Here is a 21,020-nt window from a genome sequence, read left to right as displayed (position 1 = left end):
CAGAAGTGGAAAGACTGACACAGGATGCTACAAATGAGACTTTGTTGTCAGATTACCACAATGTTGTCAGACGCCTGAAGGAAGTAATCACAAAAGTGTGGGAAAAAGGGATGTGTCATGGAAAATAACAAAGAATAATTTATTATTTCAACATATTCTGACAGCTTGTCTAGTGACTACTTAGGAGATATTCAAACTGATTCAGATATAACTGTTGTGCATCTGTTAGTGCTTACTAAAACACTGGCAACAGTCAATAAGTACATGATTCGTTTCTTTTTTGGTATCAGTTACATGAACATGTGGCATGTTGTGTTTGAGCCAGCATCTCTGCTCCCCATCACTGCCATCCCTCAATCACAAAGTAATTTCAGTCAGAGTATAACAATGATGTAACATTCAATTTCCAATATACTGTGGTTAAGTAACTTCTGTTTCTCATATTAGGTGTAAAGGGAATAGTATTCACATTGCTACCACATTATATTAATCCATTCTTACTCTTAATACAAACTAAGAATAATTTTCTTACTATTAATTTAAGGACTATTCCTTGGATACAAACATTTACAAACCTGTGGTGTAGATTTTGTGGCAGTACTACCAAGCCCTAGTTTACCATAATCCCCATCCCCAAACGACCACACTGTGTTTCCATCCTTTGATACACATACTGTGTGGTTAAGGCCACAAGCGACCTGCCCCACTAGTTGTCCATCAGGTATGGGCACACGTTCAGGAAGTTTTTTATTTGCTGTGTTTCCCAAGCCCAAACGGCCATAGTCTCCATTACCAAAGGTAAATAATTTACCATCTGCTGTCACAACAGCACTATGTTTAAAACCACAGGCAACCTACAGCAGAATAAAAAAATAAGAACAATGTTTAGAAAAGCAAATACAGCAATTATAAATGGAAATGTCAGACAACATGATAGAGTTTCTCACTTTTGATACAAGTGCAAAAGCGATTATGATCAAGCAAATGAAATAATTAAGTCACAAACAACTGTCAAAAACCCAGTACAAGAAATACAACAAATAGCATGCTCCGTTATTGGTCTATTAATTTTATAGATATACATGTATTTAATATTTTAGTTTTATGATACAAAGAACAAATGAGGAAGTGTTCAAGACTAAAATGAAGGAAATGTCGCTCAAAGCTTCAGGTAAAGAGAAGAGACATATTTTCCTAATTTCTTGTCTATTGTTTTATGACTTAAGCTTAGGTCCCAAGCAAAATATTTCATTTTACTGCCTGCATTTTATTGCTATTTCTGCACTGTAAGACAAAATTTGGGTTTTGACATTTTGATGTTCATTTTCTTATGATGTTTCTAATCAAGTCTACTGACAGTGTAACTTATGACACATCTGTCATCGTATGAATATGGACACTGTTTCCAGACTCCTGAAGCACTCCATTATGGACAGTGTTTGATAATAATGATGATGATGAGGAGGAGGAGGAGGAGGCAAAGGAGAAGAAAGAAGTATTGGCAAGGGTAAAGAGGATTGATTAAGAAAGTAGAAGTTCTATACCATTAAAAAACTAAGATTAAAAGTAAGAGTGGCAATTTCCAAACAATTTAAGTAAAAATGTGTAAGTTTCTTTAAACTATTGTGTCTATCATTAAAATCAATATCACTGAAATCAATGTACAAAGAGCTGCAGCCACTTGAAACTGTGTGATATTGCTAGCTTTAGTTAGATTTACTGAATATCCAAATATTTCTCACTCCAAGTTGAAGTGAGAATACAAAATGCTGACTGACAGAAATTTATGTTTGGTTCCCAATTATTAGTTCAACTTAATCAGTTGTACAATGGTATTTTTAAAACTGTTAGTGAACGTGTGCACTTTTATTACAGCCTATAGGAATATTATATAAATCTAAAGACATGATCAAGAAACTCATTAGTTGCAAATTTTACTTTCTTATGACATTTTAATTTTCTGTAGAGGTTCCAACAGAATTAAGCAATTAAAAGTTTCTCTAATAAGTCTCCACACAGACTGAAAACTACTACAGCTGAACCAACTTCACTGTATTTATCAATTACTAATTGCTATACTTCAATATCAAATTATTTTCTTTCAGAACTTTTAACAATTTCTGTTTTTACATATGGGCGGAATAAAGTAGTTAAATTACCAGTTTTATAGTCTTGAAACCATCTGACCAACAAGACCAACTAAGCTCAACAAATATGTAAAAGCCACAGAAAAAAAAATTGCAGTGTAGTGAGATAATTTTTAAATGCACAAATCTTACAGATTTTTGTGTCTTGACAACTTAACAGTTAAAATTTGTCTTAACTGTAATTACACTCAAGCTAACACACTTTGTCCCTCCCAACCTAAAAGACATTCTTTGTCAATGGTTTAATGTGTCTGATAAGTGCCACCTATAAGTAAACACAATACTTACCTTTGTGTAAGGAATGACAATTAATGTAAATTTTAAATTGTTTTCACATTTAACATATAATCAGTTTCAGAAACCTTATGGTAAGCAATTTAAAATCTTAGCACTTAGTGTTAAGAATACAAGCACTTTCATACTCCCCTTATCACTTTTGACTCATTCATTGCTGATGTGCATGAGCATTCAGTTTTTGCAGTTACAAAAAAAAAAACACTGGTGTCACTTAGACTGACTAAACTTCTCTGTCTTGTTGTCACCCTGCATTAAAAATATGGTTCACAGTTTTACACACAATTAGCAAAGTTTTCCATTAAACTGCCTAACACTATAATCTTGCTAGTGTTAAATGAAACAATGGAAAATCCAGGATGGATTTTCCACTACCCCCCCCCCCCCCCCAAAAAAAAGTAAGTAAATAAATAAATAAATAAATAAATAAAACAACCCTTAAGAGCCCTTCGCTCCATTTAATCTGCAGCACTTCACTGTCTGCCACCCCTACCCTACTATCATCCTCCTTCCCCACCTGTTCCAAGATGGCCGCCGAGTAAGTGACGCCAGAAACCACTTCCAGAAAGTTAAGTGATTTAAACAGGAATATAATTTAGTTTAACGCCGACAACAAATTAAATACATGCATTAGTGTATCATTTAGTATTGCCGTTAAAGGTTTGACTTTTCTTTGCGTATTTTTTCAGAAAACACGAAAAGACCGTAACTTCGCGAAGTCGCACTCAGGCTTAAATTTTGTAAACGTGTTTGTTTCTTGTTTCACGGTAATTTAACTAATTTCTTGGTAACAAATAAGTAAACTACCGTGAATAGCGTATAACTTCATTGTTTTAATACAGATTTCAGAAAAACAGCGTAACTTTATATCAGAAACTTGCTTATATACATTTGTTTATAGGCCTAATTCTCGTAACGTTTTTGGAGAATCAAAGTTAAAGTATCTCGTTTAATTGTCCTTTTTTTCATTCCATCGAGTGAAATATAAAATAAATAGCGTATACCATCATTGTTTTAATACAGATCTCAGAAAAACAGCGGAATTTTAAATCAGAAACTTGCTTATATACATTTGTGAATAGGCTTAATTCTTGTAATGTCTTTTTTGATTTTCGGTAATTTAATTGATTTATTCTAGCTAAAGTATTATTTTTGCCATGAGTGAGAAGTGCCTGACTTGCCGTAGAATTGTTAGTTCCGGGATTTGGTGTGATGGATGCAGTAGTTTTTTTCACTGGGGGGACTGCAGTGGTGTGGGTGTCGGGAAAGTGGATCAGGCTCATCAGTGGTTTTGTAGGATTTGCAGCAGAGATAGGAAGATAGTGGAACAGGAGGGGAAAATTACTGCCCTTCAGGCTGAGCTAGATCAGGCTAGGGAAGATCTGGACAGGTTAAGGAGGGAGAAGGGCAAAGAGAGGTGGGAAGTGGCAACAGGTGCAGAAGGAACAGGCCTAGAACTAAGCCTGACAGTTTTGTGGTGAATGTCAAAAATAAGTTTGACCTGTTGCTTCAGTTAGAAACTGATGAACCTCAAGCAGAGGTAGGTGTAGACAGGACACAACAAACTTTCAATAGAAAATTGAAAAAGAATGTAGGAAAGCCATCGAAAAGGAAGAAAGTTTTGTTGTTAGGCAGTTCTCATGCCAGAGGTGTAGGCCAACTTCTGCAGGAGGAATTAGGACCAGAATACCAGGTCACAAATTTTTTCAAACCAAGTGCTGGTCTGGATCAGGTGACAGAGGATTTAGGTTCACTCTGTAAAGGATTTACCAGGGAAGACACCGTGGTTATTGTGGGAGGGCCAGGGAACAGCATCGACAGAGATCCTGGGTACAGTATAGAGTGTGACCTGGTAAAGATTGCGTCGGCATCGAGACACACCAATGTTGAATTTGTATCTGTCCTGAGACGCCATGACCAGCCTCATTTGAACTCTTCTGTTGGGAGAGTTAATTTGGAGTTGGAACGGCTGCTTGGGTCGGGTGCTGGGGCTCATATTGGTGTGGTTCCTGTTGATTCTCTCAGTAGGTGGGACTATACCAGGCACGGCCTACATCTCAACAGGAAAGGGAAGGGGAAACTGGCTGGGGTAATAGCAGGAAATTTAAGGGGAGGAGGCACTGCCATGAACGGTAAAATACCAGTGGTTACTGGTGTTGGAGCAGCACCTTTTTTAGGATAGGTAAGACAGAAAGATGTAAAGTTCTACGAGAGGTCAGGATTGAAACAAATCTTCATTTTAGGAAAGAAATTAAACAGCACAATTCTAGCACATTGGATCATCAATCACAGCTGTCAATTATAAATTTTCACCAATCATCAGAAATTTTATCTCCACCAAGTTGTATCTCAGTCCTAGGTAATTCCATTGATGAATTAAAGTCACCCAACCCAGTTGACATAATCTGCCTCTCTGAACACCATGTGACCACTGGTATAGCAACTAGGCCTAAGCACAATGAGAAACTCAGACAGGAGAGTACTGCAAATGTTAGAATAAGGAAAGATTCTCATAAAAGTATAATTAAAAATAATGTAACTATATTTCATCAAAATATTGGGAGTTTAAACAATAAAATAAATGAGCTTCTGGTTTGTTTAGAAGATTTAGAAGCTGAGGGTGAAATAGATATACTATGCCTGTCTGAGCATCACATTGTTACTGATATGGATAAGGTAAATGTAAGTGGATATAAGCTCTCTGCACATGTAATGAGAGAAAATATGGAGAAAGGAGGAGTTGCCATATATGTCAAAAGTTATCACTGTGCAAAAAGTATAGAAACAAAAAAGTTTTGTGTAGAGAAACATATAGAAGCATGTGCCTGTGAGCTTAAATTAAATAAAGGCACATTTATAATTGTAACTGTATATAGGTCCCCATCAGGAAATTTTCATCTATTTCTGAAAAATTTGGACTCCTTGTTGTGCTATCTGTCAGACAGGGGGAAGCAAATTATTATTTGTGGGGACTTCAATGTAGATTCTCTGAAAGAGGGTAATAGGAAAAATGACCTTGAAGTATTACTCGGTTCTTTCAATTTGACATCCGTTATTGATTTTCCTACTCGGGTGGTAAAGGATAGCAGCTCACTGATAGATAACTTCTTTATAGACCAAGATAAGTTTAATCAGATAAATGCTCAGCCTGTTGAGAATGGTCTTTCTGATCATGGTGCACAGCTAGTTACAATATATGACATAGCTCCATTCGGCAATACTAAACAGTCCTCCAAAGTAGTACGTTCAGTCAACGACGTAACAATTGCAAATTTCAGGGAAAGCCTACAGCAGTTAGACTGGGATGAGGTGTACCGTGAACCTGATGCCAATTTAAAATATAATTTATTTCATGACATTTTTGTAAATGCATTTGAAAACTGCTTCCCCAAGAAAATAGTTAAATATACTCATAAGAAACCTTGTAACAAACCATGGCTTACTAAGGGTATAAAAATATCTTGTAACCGGAAAAGGGAAATGTATCTGACAGCAAGAAAGAGTAGTGACACAGAAACTATCAAACATTATAAAAACTACTGTGTTATATTAAGAAAAGTTATTAAAAAATCCAGAAGTATGTGTATCATGTCTGAAATCAGCAACTCTGATAATAAAATTAAAACAATTTGGAATATTATTAAAAGAGAAACAGGTCAACCAAGAGCACAGGAAGACAGTATTACCATCAAATTGAATGAAAACTTTACGAACAAAAAGTCAGAAGTTGAAAATATTTTTAATAATCATTTTCTAAATGTTGTGGATATAGTAGGATCCAGGTGTTCTTTAGAAGATGCTAGGCTGTTAATGGAAGAGGCCATACCTATGCAATTTGATACAATTGAAATCTCACCCACTTCTCCCTCTGAAATTAGGAAAATAATAAACTTGCTTAAAAGCAAAAACTCACATGGAATTGATGGCATTTCCAGCAAAATACTAAAAACTTGTTCTCAACAGATAAGTAAGATTCTCAGCCACCTGTGTAATAGCTCTCTGGAACAGGGCATTTTCCCTGATAGACTGAAATATGCTATTGTTATACCTTTGCATAAAAAGGGGGATAGATCTGATGTCAACAATTACCGTCCAATCTCCCTTCTAACAGCTTTATCCAAAAATTTTGAGAAAGTAATGTATTCAAGAGTAGCTTCACATATCTGTAACAATGAAGTACTAACAAAATGTCAGTTTGGTTTCCAGAAAGGTTTTTCAACAGAAAATGCCATATATGCTTTCACCAATCAAATTTTGAATGATCTGAATAACCGAAAACCACCCATTGGGATTTTTTGTGATCTCTCAAAGGCTTTTGATTGTGTAAATCATGAAATTCTGCTAGACAAGCTCAAGTATTGTGGCATGAGTGGGACAGTGCACAAATGGTTTAATTCGTACCTAACTGGAAGAGTGCAGAAAGTTGAAATAAGTAGTTCTAGTAGTTCTCATAATATGCAAAGATCAGCACATTTCTCAAACTGGGGAACTATCAAGAATGGGGTTCCACAAGGGTCAGTCTTGGGTCCTTTGTTGTACTTAATATATATTAATGACTTGCCATTCTATATTCATGAAGAGGCAAAGTTAGTTCTCTTTGCTGATGATACAAGTATAGTAATCACACCTGACAAACAAGAATTAACTGATGAAATTGTCAATACTGTCTTTCAGAAAATTACTAAGTGGTTCCTTGTAAACGGACTCTCACTGAATTTTGATAAGACACAGTATATACAGTTCCGTACAGTGAATGGTATGATGCCATTAATAAATATAGACCTTAATCAGAAACATATAGCTAAGGTAGAATATTCCAAATTTTTAGGTGTGGCCATTGACGAGAGATTAAATTGGAAGAAACACATTGATGATCTGCTGAAACGTTTGAGTTCAGCTACTTATGCAATAAGGGTCATTGCAAATTTTGGTGATAAACATCTTAGTAAATTAGCTTACTACGCCTATTTTCACTCGTTGCTCTCATATGGCATCATATTTTGGGGTAATTCATCACTGAGGAATAAAGTATTTATTGCACAAAAGCGTGTAATCAGAATAATAGCTGGAGTCCACCCAAGATCATCCTGCAGACATTTATTTAAGGATCTAGGGATATTCACAGTAGCTTCTCAGTATATATACTCAGTATATATACTCTTATGAAATTTGTTATTAACAACCAAACCCAATTCAAAAGTAATAGCAGTGTGCATAACTACAATACTAGGAGAAAGGATGATCTTCACTATTCAAGATTAAGTCTAACTTTGGCACAGAAAGGGGTGAATTATACTGGTACTAAAGTCTTTGGTCACTTATCAAATAGTATCAAAAGTCTGACAGATAACCAACAAGTATTTAAGAAGAAATTAAAAGAATATCTGAATGACAACTCCTTCTACTCCATAGAGGAATTTTTAGATATAAATTAAAAAAAAATATTAAAAAAAATAAAAAAATAAAAAAATAAAAATAAAAATAAAAAAACACAAAAAATGAAAAATTTGATATATTAACTTAAGTATGTTGTTAAATTAACTTAATTATGTCATGTATTGGAAAATTTGACACGTTCCACATCATTACGAAATATCGTATTCATGATCCATGGAACTTGTATTAATCTAATCTAATCTAATCTAATCTAACCAGCCTTCTCCTTAACCCACCCAGTTGCCACTCCTGCCATGCACTGGTGCTGCTGCTCGCAGTGTGGCCTCAGTTGCCTGAGACTACAGTCATGTGTGTGTGAGTTGCATTTCCATGAGTGTCTGGATGTATATCTGTCATCTGTTTTTGATTAAGGCCTTACTGGCCGAAAGCTTTATTTGTGAAAGTCTTTTTGTTAAGTCTATCTGAGACTCAGCATCTCCACGAAATGTTGAGTAGCCACTTTCCTCAATATTGTAAGAGTTAAATTACATTTTTTGTTGGGACCAAAATCTATTGTTAACTCCTTTTCGAACACAACATACTTCTCAAAATTATGTTTTCATCCATTTATATTTTGTTTTAGTTTTGGCTTCTGGCTGTTCCACTTTGAAAATTAATTACCATTTGAAAATTAGTTTTTCAATGATCTTCATAAATATAAAACTTTCTTTCACTTTCAAAACTAATAATGTTTCCTTGTTTTAATAACATTATTTGTCCCTCTTCTTTTTCTGCATTATATTTTTCAGTATCCCTTCTTAGAAGAATTGCTATAACAATTGTGTAATGATACATCCACAGACTTTAATATCTCTGAATAGCCTCTTATTTACCACTTCACTATAATAAACTCAAATATACAGTATATCTGCCTTGAAAAAGACAGATGAAGATTCAAGTGAAGAAACTTTCTATTAATTGAAGTAACACACAAAAATGACACCCAAATAATGTCTACAAATTCATCAAAACTGTTTATACCAATATGCTGCATTACTGGAAATGTTACATTTATTTGGTTTATTTTATATGTGCTTCAAGCATTGATAATGAAATATTATCACCTGTACTACTTCTTCATTTTGAAGTGCTTCAATTTGCCTTGGACGCCTTTGCCTGTCACTATTTCCATGACCAAGTTTTCCATAGTCACCATCACCCCATGAGAATACTTCACCACTCTCAGCTAGTGCAAGGCTGTGTCCATCAGATCCACAAGATGTTGCTAGTGCCACAATCACAAATCCTGAAATGTTTCAGTTACATGACAATAGCTTACAGCCAAATATACACACATGAAAATCCTATAACTTTAAAATTGTAGTCATACCCTGAAGTGACGATATGATGCTGAGGGAATGTAAATTATCAGAATTCCCTTGACCCAGACGACCATAGCTACCTTCACCACAAGCAAGTACAGTACCATTTGCTTGAATGACAAAAGTACAGTTCTGTCCGCAAATTATTTGCTGGGCTGAGGAGAATGACTCAACTGCTACAGGTTGAAGTGTACTGCGACCTGAAAGACAGATTATTACACTCAAGAGAGAGCCAGATAAAATGAAAGGCAGAAATAAAACAAAACTTCACTATTTATGAGAATACAGGATGTGTTAGAATTTTTATTTGATATTATAAATGGGAGCTTGCTCTAAACAGAGAAAAAATTAAGTTAATGCTCATAAGTAGGAAAAACAATCATGTAATATTCAGATACAGAATTAGTGGTATGCTGACTGACACAGTCACATCAGTTAAATATCTATGTGTAATGTTGCAAAATGATATGAAATGGGATGTGTGTATAAAGTTGGTAGTAGGCAGAGAGGATGGTCAACTTCATTATAATAGGAAATTTCTAGGAAAGAGAAGCTCCTCTATAAAGGAGACCACATACAGAACATTAGAGTGACTCATTCTTAAGTATTAATTGAGTGTCTGGTATCTCCATTAGGTCAGATTAAAGGAAGACATTGAAGCAATTCAGAGGCATGCTGCTAGATTTGTTGTTACCAACATGTTCAGTCAACACACACATATTATGGAGATGCAGACATATTATGGAGATGCTTCACACAACATTATTAGAAAATTTAGAGAACCAGCATTTGCAGCTGACTGCATTAAAATTCTACTGTTATTCCATTGATTATTTGATGCTCTGCCTTTCAGAAACAAAAATGCCGTAGGAAAATATTGGAAATCACGGGGATTTGACAGACTGAGCTACAGTTTTACCAACTGCTTCTGGAAATGATTCATGTATGTAACATTTTACTGGAAACATTCAGATGTATACTGTGAGAAGTGATGCATACATCAGACACATTCGATTGCAGTGCTCTGCTAATGACTCCAACAGTTTGGATTTTACTCATTGTTTCATTCAGGACTTGTCATATCACTCAAAAAATAACCTAGTCTTCATGCTGACGAGTAATCTCAACAATATACCTGATGACATCATCCTGAATTGTGCAGTTGACTTTGTGGTCCAGATTGCACCTGGCATAAGCAATAATCACCACATGCTCATCTTTATCATGATCTTTTCCTTGAAAGCCTAAATATTATGTTGTCACTGAGCCCTGCTGTTGGATTAAAAATACTGGTTGCCTGATGTTCACTACACAGGCAGTTCAGTACCAGTTCAGACATTCCCTTCCCATAGTTTCACCCTAGAAGAAGAACAATTTTGGTCCTTCTTCAACTCTCTGAATACTACTACCTTTAACTTGCTACTTTTTCATGAACATTTTGGGTTGTCTACATACTACCACTGAGTTTCCAGAGCAATGAAGCTGTTGGACACGTCTAGACTTAAGGTAACACACTTGATGCATCTTGAACCTCTTACCTGAATTCACTCATTTCATCAGAGTCTAACTGTCTAAGCAGTTCTTAACTGCTGCCAACTGCAGCTCTTAGCTGTCCCAAATATTACTGTATTACTGCCAGATCAGATTTGTGTTTTAAGATTAGATGCTCCTTACACATAGCCATTGATCAATAACTACAATTACTACAGAGTCAAAGGCTAGCCACATATTCATCCAAGCTGGTGCTTCACAGCAAGCAACAAAACACAGGCAGTCTTCACACTATAAACAGTTTCAAACTATTCTACAGCAGTTTCCACATTTGTCCACTACAATCATATTATTAGTCCAGATACACTATTTAATGACAGATGTTCAATGGAAAATCACAATTATACAAGTTTTCCCATTGTCTTAAATTACAAACAACTCACTTATGATACTTTATGGAAGAAAAATGTTTACGTGATATACAAATGTTTGTGTATTATGTGAATGTTAAGTCACTGAAATTTTTTCAACATAAGATTAATTTTCATGTATCTTCTTTAGCTGGCACCATAGCAAAGGCTGAGATTTGGTTAAATTAGAAGACAAAATTTTTATAGCTATAAGAAAGAGAACAATTACAATGGGAATATAGCCATCTGCTTATCAGTGGGCTTTATGTGAACAAACAAATAGAAGTGACTGTCAAGTAGTTAAAATCTAAAGTGTTCCAGCTGTTCTCTCTGGTGAATGTAGATAAAAAGGCAAGACAGAATGGACACAATAACAATCTGGATTGCTGTTGGGCAAGGTGAAATGTGTGCTAACAGTAGAAACCAAGATACAGACCACCTACAAGCACTACAGCTCAGCCAAACCTGAATGGTAACCTACCTAAATATGAAACAAAGATTCTCATTTTTACAAGCCTTTGTAGGGACATACTATTCATTTAGAAAGTCATTCAATAAAAAGATACCAATGCTCTGTGATATGATATGACATGACAGACAAAATAAGATGTAAAGTGGCAGCAGAGCTGTCTGTCATAGCACAGGCTGAGATGTACTTGGTACTAGAGGAAGAGCATAGTGAATGTGCAGCCAGCATGGGACACCAAGGTTTAAAAGGTGGACGGTGTCATAGTTTGACATCTGTGTGGTAGGTTGGCCTCTCTGGGTGGAACAAGCAAATTACTGTAAGCATGGTCTACAAATCAAACTCTTGATGGTTGTAGCTTATAAAAGGTTAGCCATTGTATCCGGTGATAATCAAGTTATTATTGATCCATTAAAGCTATGAGATTAGTGAAATTTCACAATAGGTCGTATGACGAAAACTGTCATAGTTACAGCAAATAAACTAAATAAATCATTACACTAATCAATAAAAATTTTATTATTGTTAAATCTGTAGAGCTACTGAGAGATACACTACACCAAATGAAAGCTACTGTTGGCAGTTACAGCTGACCAAGATCTCTCTGTGATTCTTCAAACAATACAATATGAATTAACTGTAACAAATTTGCAAATTTAGCCACAATGCTGTAATTCAAACACATACACGTAATAAGGCTGTGGCATGATGTAAGCGTACACATTACCTTTCCTCTCATGTATACAGATGTAGACATTTCATGGAAAAATTGGCTTTAACAAAATATCTATTGACAGAACTGACTATAATTCAAAATTGGCGTGAAATATGTAAAATTGGATTGTGCTAATGAAAGAACATAAGAAGTCAATACAAAATTACATTCCAAATTAATCAGTAAAATAATATTTAAATAATTTGCATTGATTGATGTACTGTTAACAAATTTACCATTTCAATGATTAAACAGAGCATGTATAAGTAGAAGAAGAAAAACGCCTGCACATTCTTCATGTCAAGTGTTATGCATGTAATTGTTTTGGGATAAAAATTTTTTTTCCATCTTCCACATTCATCTGTGGGGAAGACATGTTCACAATGACAACAGGACGTCATAAGACATGGGGCAGTTCATCAGCAGCTAAAGAGAGGAGTTTTTCAGAATACCTGCTAAGTCATCCATCAATGTGAGAGTTAAAAAAATTGCGCTCTCATTTAAATATACGGTTGAAAGAGTCAGCCTACAGGAATTGTGAAACGAACCCTGTCGTCCAGGACTGCGTGCCAAGAAGGGTGCAGATTCACCACGTGATGGGGAAACTCACAGGCCTCTATTGTCTTCTGATGCCTAAGCACTGTAGTGTGCAAGTGAGGCAGACGAAAACCTACGTCATAGGGAAACCAAACAGAAACCGCTTGTGGCCAAGGAGATGTAGTAGTGTTAAATATGGCGGACCTAAGATTGGCCATATGGAAACTATTTAATGCTGTAGTAAGTCAAGGAATGAAGCCACAGTAATTTTAATCTGCCATCCTCCATAAATTTTCATGGTGATCCCAATAAAACTTGAATATTGATCATATCTATAATAGTTTAGGATTTATTGTTAAAGTGAAATTAACAAGTTTTGTAACAAAGATCAGACTGCTAAAATCTGAATGCTTTGGTCAATCTAATGATTAACATTTCGTATAGAAACACCTCATTAAGATGGCAAATGTTGTAAATATCAACTCTGTAACTTTATTTGTCTAAAAGATATAGTAAATTTAAACTATCAGTATTTTCGGTTACGTATCAGATCATCATATCCTCCACACAAAACACACTGAGCGATGACAGCATGACACCTTATTGAATAATTAGGTAATAGAATATTTGTTGTAAAGTCTAGTGCATAATACTTACTTACGTATTTACTTATTTATCAGAAAGTACATTGGTGCAAAGCTACTGGCCATGACATTCAAAGTTAAGAAGGAAATTGTACAGGTTTTGTGTAAAGGAATTTAACATTTATTATGTAATGGATATTATTGTTTCTTTATTTAGAACATGAATGTGCTCAAGCTTTGACTATTCAAATATGTTAAAATGTAGAATAAGCTGTAACCGATCAGATGGATGGCTTGAGGAAAGGAAACTGCCCTAGTCAGTTGAGCGAGGATATTCATTGCACGGGCAATACGGACAGGGACAGGCAGAGGGAGAGGCTGGGGCAGACGCGAAAGCGGACAGTTTGGCTGCAGACACCAAAGGGTACACTTTGGATTGAGACGCAAAAGTGGACAGTCGGTCTTTAAGCAGCTAGGAAGTGAAATGACTGAGAAAATTTCTCGTTGTGTGGTATCATGGGACTTGGTCTCTGAGCAGTGAGCACCCGTGCATCTGGTGTGAACTCTAACTTTTCATGTAAATATCAAGGTGCCGTATTGGACTTGCTTCGTGATGAGACTGTGAATGCTCGAACTGAGTCAAATGGATATGCGCTCAAGTGTAATAGTAATTCTAAATATGACCACTTTTGCTATTAGTTTTCTTGGTAAATAAACATTATTCTAACCAAATCGGAACTGTGTGACCTACATCATTTATGGGTCATTAATTTAGTCCCCGATATTATTATTATGGATATTATATGTTATATTAACTATGCATTTCGCAAACTTGCCATCAGCCAAACAATTAAACTAAAGGGTCACAAGAGTCTAATTTAGGGCATGTAATGCAACACGTGTGGTTTAACTCCTGGACGAGTTTGAGCCAAGACATTTTGATGAAGAGTAACCGCATGTGAGCCCGATCATCTATGGGATGTTAACTTACAATTGGGGGCTCATCAGGGATAGGAACTTGGAAAGCGTTAGTTGTGGAATATGAACTCTGGAAAGTTTGAAATTTGATTTGAATTCTGCAAAGTGTGTCCAAAAGTATTATCTGAACTTCAATAGGCAGGACCTCGCACAAAAGTTAAGTGTGAGATCAGTTCAGGACTGAATATTAGGTTCCTTTAATAGCTGTGAAATCACAATTATAATTCTCACAGTTAACAACATTATACTATTCTTCTTGAAGTCTGAGAGAATTTCGCCTGTCTCATACATCTTGCTCACCAGATGGTAGAGTTTTGTTAGGCCTGGCTCTCCCAAGGCTGTCAGTAGTTCTAATGGAATGTTGTCTACTCCCGGGGTCTTGTTTCGACTCAGATCTTTCAGTGCTCTGTCAAACTCTTCACGCAGTAATTCCAATCCCAAAGAAAGCAGGTGCTGATAGATGTGAAAATTACCAAACTATCAGTTTAATAAGTCACAGCTGCAAAATACTAACGCAAATTCTTTACAGACAAATGGAAAAACTTGTAGAAGCTGACCTCCGGGAAGATCAGTTTGGATTCCATAGAAATGTTGGAATATGACCCTACGACTTATCTTAGAAGAAAGATTAAGGAAAGGCAAACCTACATTTCTAGCATTTGTAGACTTAGAGAAAGCTTTTGACAAAGTTGACTGGAATACTCTCTTTCAAATTCTGAAGGTGGCAGGGATAAAATACAGGGAGTGCAAGGCTATTTACAGTTTGTACAGAAACCAGATGGCAGGGACATGAAAGGGAAGCAGTGGTTGGGAAGGGAGTGAGACAGGGTTGTAGCCTCTCCCCAATGTTATTCAATCTGTATATTGAGCAAGCAGTAAAGGAAACAAAAGAAAAGTTCGGAGTAGGTATTAAAATCCATGGAGAAGAAATAAAAACTTTAAGGTTTGCCGATGACACTGTAATTCTGACAGAGACAGCAAAGGACTTGGAAGAGCAGTTGAACGGAATGGATAGGGTCTTGAAAGGAGGATATAAGATGAACATCAACAAAAGCAAAACGAGGATAATGGAATGTAGTCAAATTAAGTTGGGTGATGCTGAGGGAATTAGATTAGGAAATGAGACACTTAAAGTAGTAGGGGAGTTTTGCTATTTGGGGAGCAAAATAACTGACAATGGTCAAAGTAGAGAGGATATAAAATGTAGGCTGGCAATGGCAAGGAAAGCGTTTCTGAAGAAGAGAAATTTGTTAACATCGAGTATTGATTTAAATGACAGGAAGTTGTTTCTGAAAGTATTTGTATGGAGTTTAGCCATGTATGGAAGTGAAACATGGACGATAAATAGTTTAGACAAGAAGAGAATAGAAGCTTTTGAAATTTGGTGCTACAGAAGAATGCTGAAGATTAGATGGGTAGATCACATAACTAATGAGGAGCTATTGAATAGAATTGGGGAGAAGAGGAGTTTGTCGCGCAACTTGACAAGAAGAAGGGATCAGTTGGTAGGACATGTTCTGAGGCATCAAGGGTTCACCAATTTGGTACTGGAGGGTAAAAATCGTAGAGGGAGACCAAGAGATGAATACACTAAGCAGATTCAGAAGGATGTAGGCTGCAGTAGGTACTGGGAGATAAAGAAGCTTGCACAGGATAGAGTAGCATGGAGAGCTGCATCAAACCAGTCTCAGGACTGAAGACCACCACAACAACAACAACAACAACAACAACAACAACGACAACGACAACGACATTCTGTGACCTGCGTCCAAGTTTGTGGCAGTTTAGGCAGTTTGCGTGGGGGCTCTGAGCTACGAATTTTGCAACAGTTGTGTGCACCGAGTTTTAGCAGCGGTTATAAATGATAAAAAAACAACATGGAAGGAGAGGCGATATCAAAAGCACATGGTTCCAGCCAGCAGTGGCATCTTCAGCGGAAATTCATCACGCAGTGGCAGTTGCAGTACCACAGCAGAGGCTACGAGATCTACAGCACCAGTTTCAACTGCAACATCAGCAGCAATACCAAAGCAGAAAGATCCAGCACGACAAAGCCACGTCCCTGCGCTGATTGTGAGAATATGTATGATTCTGTAGTTCAATCGCCAATAATAAATGTTGCTAATATTAAGCAGTCGGCCAGTTTGTGTGGTTCCGAAAATATTAGCGAGCCACTTAGCCCAAAGTTGGAGCAGGAGGGCATGATTGGCGGTGGATTTAGTAGGGCAAAGAGTCTGAAATCAGGCAAGGGAGATGAATTTGGGAGAGACATGATGTCGCAATTAATGCAATCAATAAGAGGATTGGGATCCAAACCTGATTCTTTTAGAACTGATATGGGTGGCGTAAATTTAAAAATTGACTGTGTTAAAACCGATATGGTTGATGTTAATTTGAAAATTGATTTGGTTCAACCTGAAATGGCTTCAGTTTGAAAGATGAAGTAGGTAAAATGGCTAGTGGAATTGAGGAATTAATAAACAGAAAATTAAAAACCATTTGGGATGAAATGGGAAAAATTTCTGATGAAGTTGGGATACCTGATTCTAAGGTAGATCAAGTGGAGAAAAGTTTCAGTGACAAGGTGGAGAAGTTGCAGGCAGGTGTAGGGGGCAACGAGAAATGGTATGAGTAGGCAAGATGCTCTAATGGCCGAGACGACAGAGGCTATTAGCAGCTTAGAAGGGGAGAAAGAAGTAGATAAAATAAAGGAACAAGTAGAATCTGGCATTAAAATTAAAACTAGTGCAGTTAAAATGCAAATAAATGAAATAAAAAGTGAACTGAATTCTTTAGCTGCACATCAAATCTCTACTGTGATGAGTGTTCCATGGATGAACTTGGGATCAGTCAAATGTTTTGCACAGGGATGGGAAATTTCACCCAGTACATTTTCTAGCAGCATGCAGGGATGGTTTTATAAGGGGAATGTCCGATGAGGTGAAGATAAAACTCATGAAAAGACATTTGAAGGGTGAGCCGCAGGTGAGCCACAATCATGGGGAAATATACACGGTGATATGTTCACTACCTATGAAATATTTGAAAGCAGTTTCCTGAACAAGTTCTAGAGTGAAGCGAAGCAAGCACAACACCAAAATCAGTTTCTGAATGGGCCAACATTTAAATACAGGAATGGGTCGATGCAAGAATTTTGTAAACGTGAACTTGCAAGATTAAGGCATGTGAAATGTCAATTGGGAGTGCTTACTGAAGTTACGACATTGAAAAGGAGGTTACTGGAAAATTTGCAGTGGGGTCTAGTGCACAGTCCTAGCAACTCAATAGATGAATTTTTGGACATTGTAGAAAAATTAGAAACGGCGTTGAAATTTAAACCACGAAGTAAGCAAACAAGTGTGGAAATCATAGCTACAGTTGGAGTAACTACTATGAAAGACATCCGGGAAGTTATCAACAGAACACAAACAACAGTTATAAGATAATGGAAACAGTAACAAGAACACATCCAATGATAAATTTCAAAGGGGTAATGGGAACAGATTTTTTGTGACAGGGACCAACACCAAGAACTTAGATCTGAGGGACTGGCACTTGGTGAAATGAACCAGCGTAACGGGAGGTCGGGAAACTAAGTGTCACTGCATCTCAGGTCCGGAGATGGCAAAATAAACCAGTGATAAATAGGTCGCAAGCAAACAGAATTGTGATAGGTGTTAATAAACTGGCAAAAAGACGTGAGTATTTTGAAATGAAATTAGTAAGAGATGAGAATCAAGTAGGTAAATTTTCAAATCAGATCGTACATAAAAGGCTTAATCTTGAGATAATAAAAGATAACAATAAAGGCGATGACAATGATTTAGGGCTAAATTATTTGTTTTATGAATGTGAGACAAAAGAGTGTTTGAATGTTAATACAATGAAAGATTGTATGTACCAAAAGGAGGCTGAGGTGGAGCTCGGAGTTAGATGCTATAGAAAATTCTAATGAGGTACTAACCAGCGGTAACGATTGCAATAAGAAAGTGATGATGTTTCAGGTGATATTGTGATGATGAAAGTTGTTAAGGAGGTTAATAAGGGCGGCATAGCATTAGTCTCATCAGCTGTTGATGAATTTGTGTGAGTATCGGTGGATATTGGTGAATTATTTTTGAAGGAAGGTAGTAATGACGTTTTTTGTGCTGAGGTTACGAAAGTTGAAGCTGCTGGTATTGATACATCAGAGGAAGGAATCTGTGCATATCTTTCTACAAATGGAGGTGAACCCAAAAGTCTGGATGGATCTGTGGATCTTAAATGTTTGTTTGAGAATGAATGTGTGTCTGAATTTGATATGCGATCAGAAATTAATGTGGCGCAGGAGCATGTAGGAGAGGAAAAGGTATTATGCTCGGGTTTAAACCAAAAATCAGCAGAATTTAATGGTATTGTTCATTCTTAAACTGCACAATGCTGTAGCTATAATTTATGTGATGTAACGGCAGAGGATGGTGAAACTATGAACAGTTCTTATACTGGTGATTTGCGGACGGAGCTAAATAAGGTTTTATGTAATGAGTTGTATGATGTATTAGCGGCTGTTAAAAGTACTGTTTTTGAAGGTGTTTGTAATGACATGGAAGTAAAAAGTAATGCTTTATTTCATGATAATGGTGTTGTAGCTACTAATGTCAATAATTTTAATGGAGAATACAGTGAGTTTGATTCTAATAGAGAAAGTGCTATTTGGACAGAATGGCATCTGAAGGAGGAATGTGATTTTACTGCAACTGATTGGCGATGGTACGGTAGAACTTCATGATCGTTATTGCCTCATTTGTGGACTCAAGAGAAGTTTAAGGTAGCGAGAGGTCTAGACGGGAGAAAAAATGAAAGTGGGGCGAAAGAAGCATTTAATGAATTATTTTGAGACGAATACAAAATTGAGGGGTGGAACGAAGAAGGTATGTATATTCTAGAGATGGAAGAGAAGGGATGAGACATAGAGAATGATTTAATGAGGAAACAGTGTTTAGAACAGAAAGAAATGATTTATGTTCAACCTATCGTTGAAGTAATGTGCTGGCAGTGTCGGAAGGTTTTGTACATAGGATGAAAAATATGAAGTTAGTATTACTACCTGTAAACAGTGTAAAAATTAAAACAGCAGTTGGCAGCTTAAGTAAGCCGATAAGGTAAGAAGTGCTCTTGGAATTCAAGAGTGAGGAGAATCATTTTCATATAGGAGGCTTTGTAGTGAATGGACTTGTAAATGATGTGATGTTGGCAACAGATTTCTTACGTAAATATAAAACTTCGTTTCACTGCATGGGAAGGTGTTTGGATTTTGAAATTGAGGGTAAAAAAAAGAAAGTAAAATTTAAGAATCTTTTGACGGGGGAGAACCAGATTGCTCACACCATAATTACACATGGTTGGGATGAAGAGAACAATGTGTGTGACAGTTTGGAGGGGTAATTTGCAATGTTTTATTGTAGCTTGTTTGTTGTTTGTCGCATAAGTGTTTTCTTTGGCATAAGGTCTGTGCAATTATAAAGAGATAGTTTACATGCACATTTTGGTGCAAAGTGGTCTGAGAACTCAATTATTTGGTGAATGGTATCACGTCAAAAATCAGTGCACAGTATACATATAATTAGTTTTTTGGGGGTATGTAAGGGATTTATTTGTGTGTATGTATGTATTAGACTTAAGTTTTTGGATGCTTTTATGTTAGTTGTAATTTCCAAGTTACAAGTTATGGTCACGCCAATTTGGGTACATGGAGGTCGGAGAAATTTGAAAAATGAAAATTAATAATGCTTACCTAGAAAGTCAGATGTATGCTTATCTGAGAATATTTTAGGGGAATAATTTATTGTTAAATGGAGTAATGATTTATGTACACAGATTCACAGTACAGAATTAAACAATGGGGGGATTTGTTCATATTTGTTGCTAGTTTTGAGTCTAAGGGAGTTATTTAAATTAAAAGAAAATATTAATTTGCCTATGAAGTTGATTGGGAATCTGTCACACGATTCATGTCTCTGGTGGGACTTGAATAACATGTCTGAATCATTGCAGAATTTACAAGCACCTTGTAAATGCTGTAAATCAGTTGTTTACTGTGTAGTTTAGACCTGTTTATATCGATTCCACTGGGGAAGCTATCATTGCAGATCCTGGGTGGTTTTGGAAAGTGTTTGTTTTCCGATATCTACATACGAATCAAATTTCAACAGATTTGTTCCCGCAAAACAATGGCTATGGAATGCAGAGCCATAAAGAATTTCGGCAGGGTACTTGGCTCCGAATCTATGGAGCGCTGCTGGAGACTTCATTGTGAAAAAAGGTTCTGTGAAAGTAAGCACAGAGGTGCTGATATTTCTGCTGCATTTCTATAGATTGTCGATTTTGATAAATGTATAGTTTTATTTGGCATTACATATGGCACTCCAACACGTTATGAAATGGAGGTGTGTGAGTTAACGAGCATTGTGCTCTCATTTAAGTATATGGCTACAAGAGTTAGCCTACAGGAATTGTGAAATGAACTCCGTCATCCAGGACCGTGTGCCACAAAGGGTGCAGATTCACCATGAGAAGGGGAAACTCACAGGCGTCTATTGTCTATTGAGGCCTAAGCACTGTAGTGTACGAGTGAGGCAGACGAGAACCTATGTCATAGGAA

The 21,020-nt window shown here is 36.5% G+C and overlaps 1 protein-coding gene across 1 annotated transcript in view; it reads right to left on the bottom strand.

Moving 5' to 3' along the window:
* The window catches only part of LOC126095271 (probable E3 ubiquitin-protein ligase HERC1), an 814,023-nt gene that overhangs the window by 129,785 nt on the left and 663,218 nt on the right, over positions 1-21,020 (bottom strand). The window contains exons 60-62 of the mRNA XM_049910030.1: positions 9,208-9,399; positions 8,942-9,123; positions 576-854 (exon numbers count right to left, since the gene is read on the bottom strand). Of these exons, the coding sequence (XP_049765987.1) occupies positions 576-854; positions 8,942-9,123; positions 9,208-9,399 (653 nt within the window). The remainder of the gene's footprint in view (positions 1-575; positions 855-8,941; positions 9,124-9,207; positions 9,400-21,020) is intronic.

Source organism: Schistocerca cancellata, chromosome 8 (genome assembly GCF_023864275.1).
Source record: "Schistocerca cancellata isolate TAMUIC-IGC-003103 chromosome 8, iqSchCanc2.1, whole genome shotgun sequence".
NCBI classification, from domain to species: Eukaryota; Metazoa; Arthropoda; class Insecta; order Orthoptera; family Acrididae; genus Schistocerca; species Schistocerca cancellata.
Note: the sequence above shows the minus strand (reverse complement) of the source record. Positions and strands in the feature narration are given on the sequence as shown.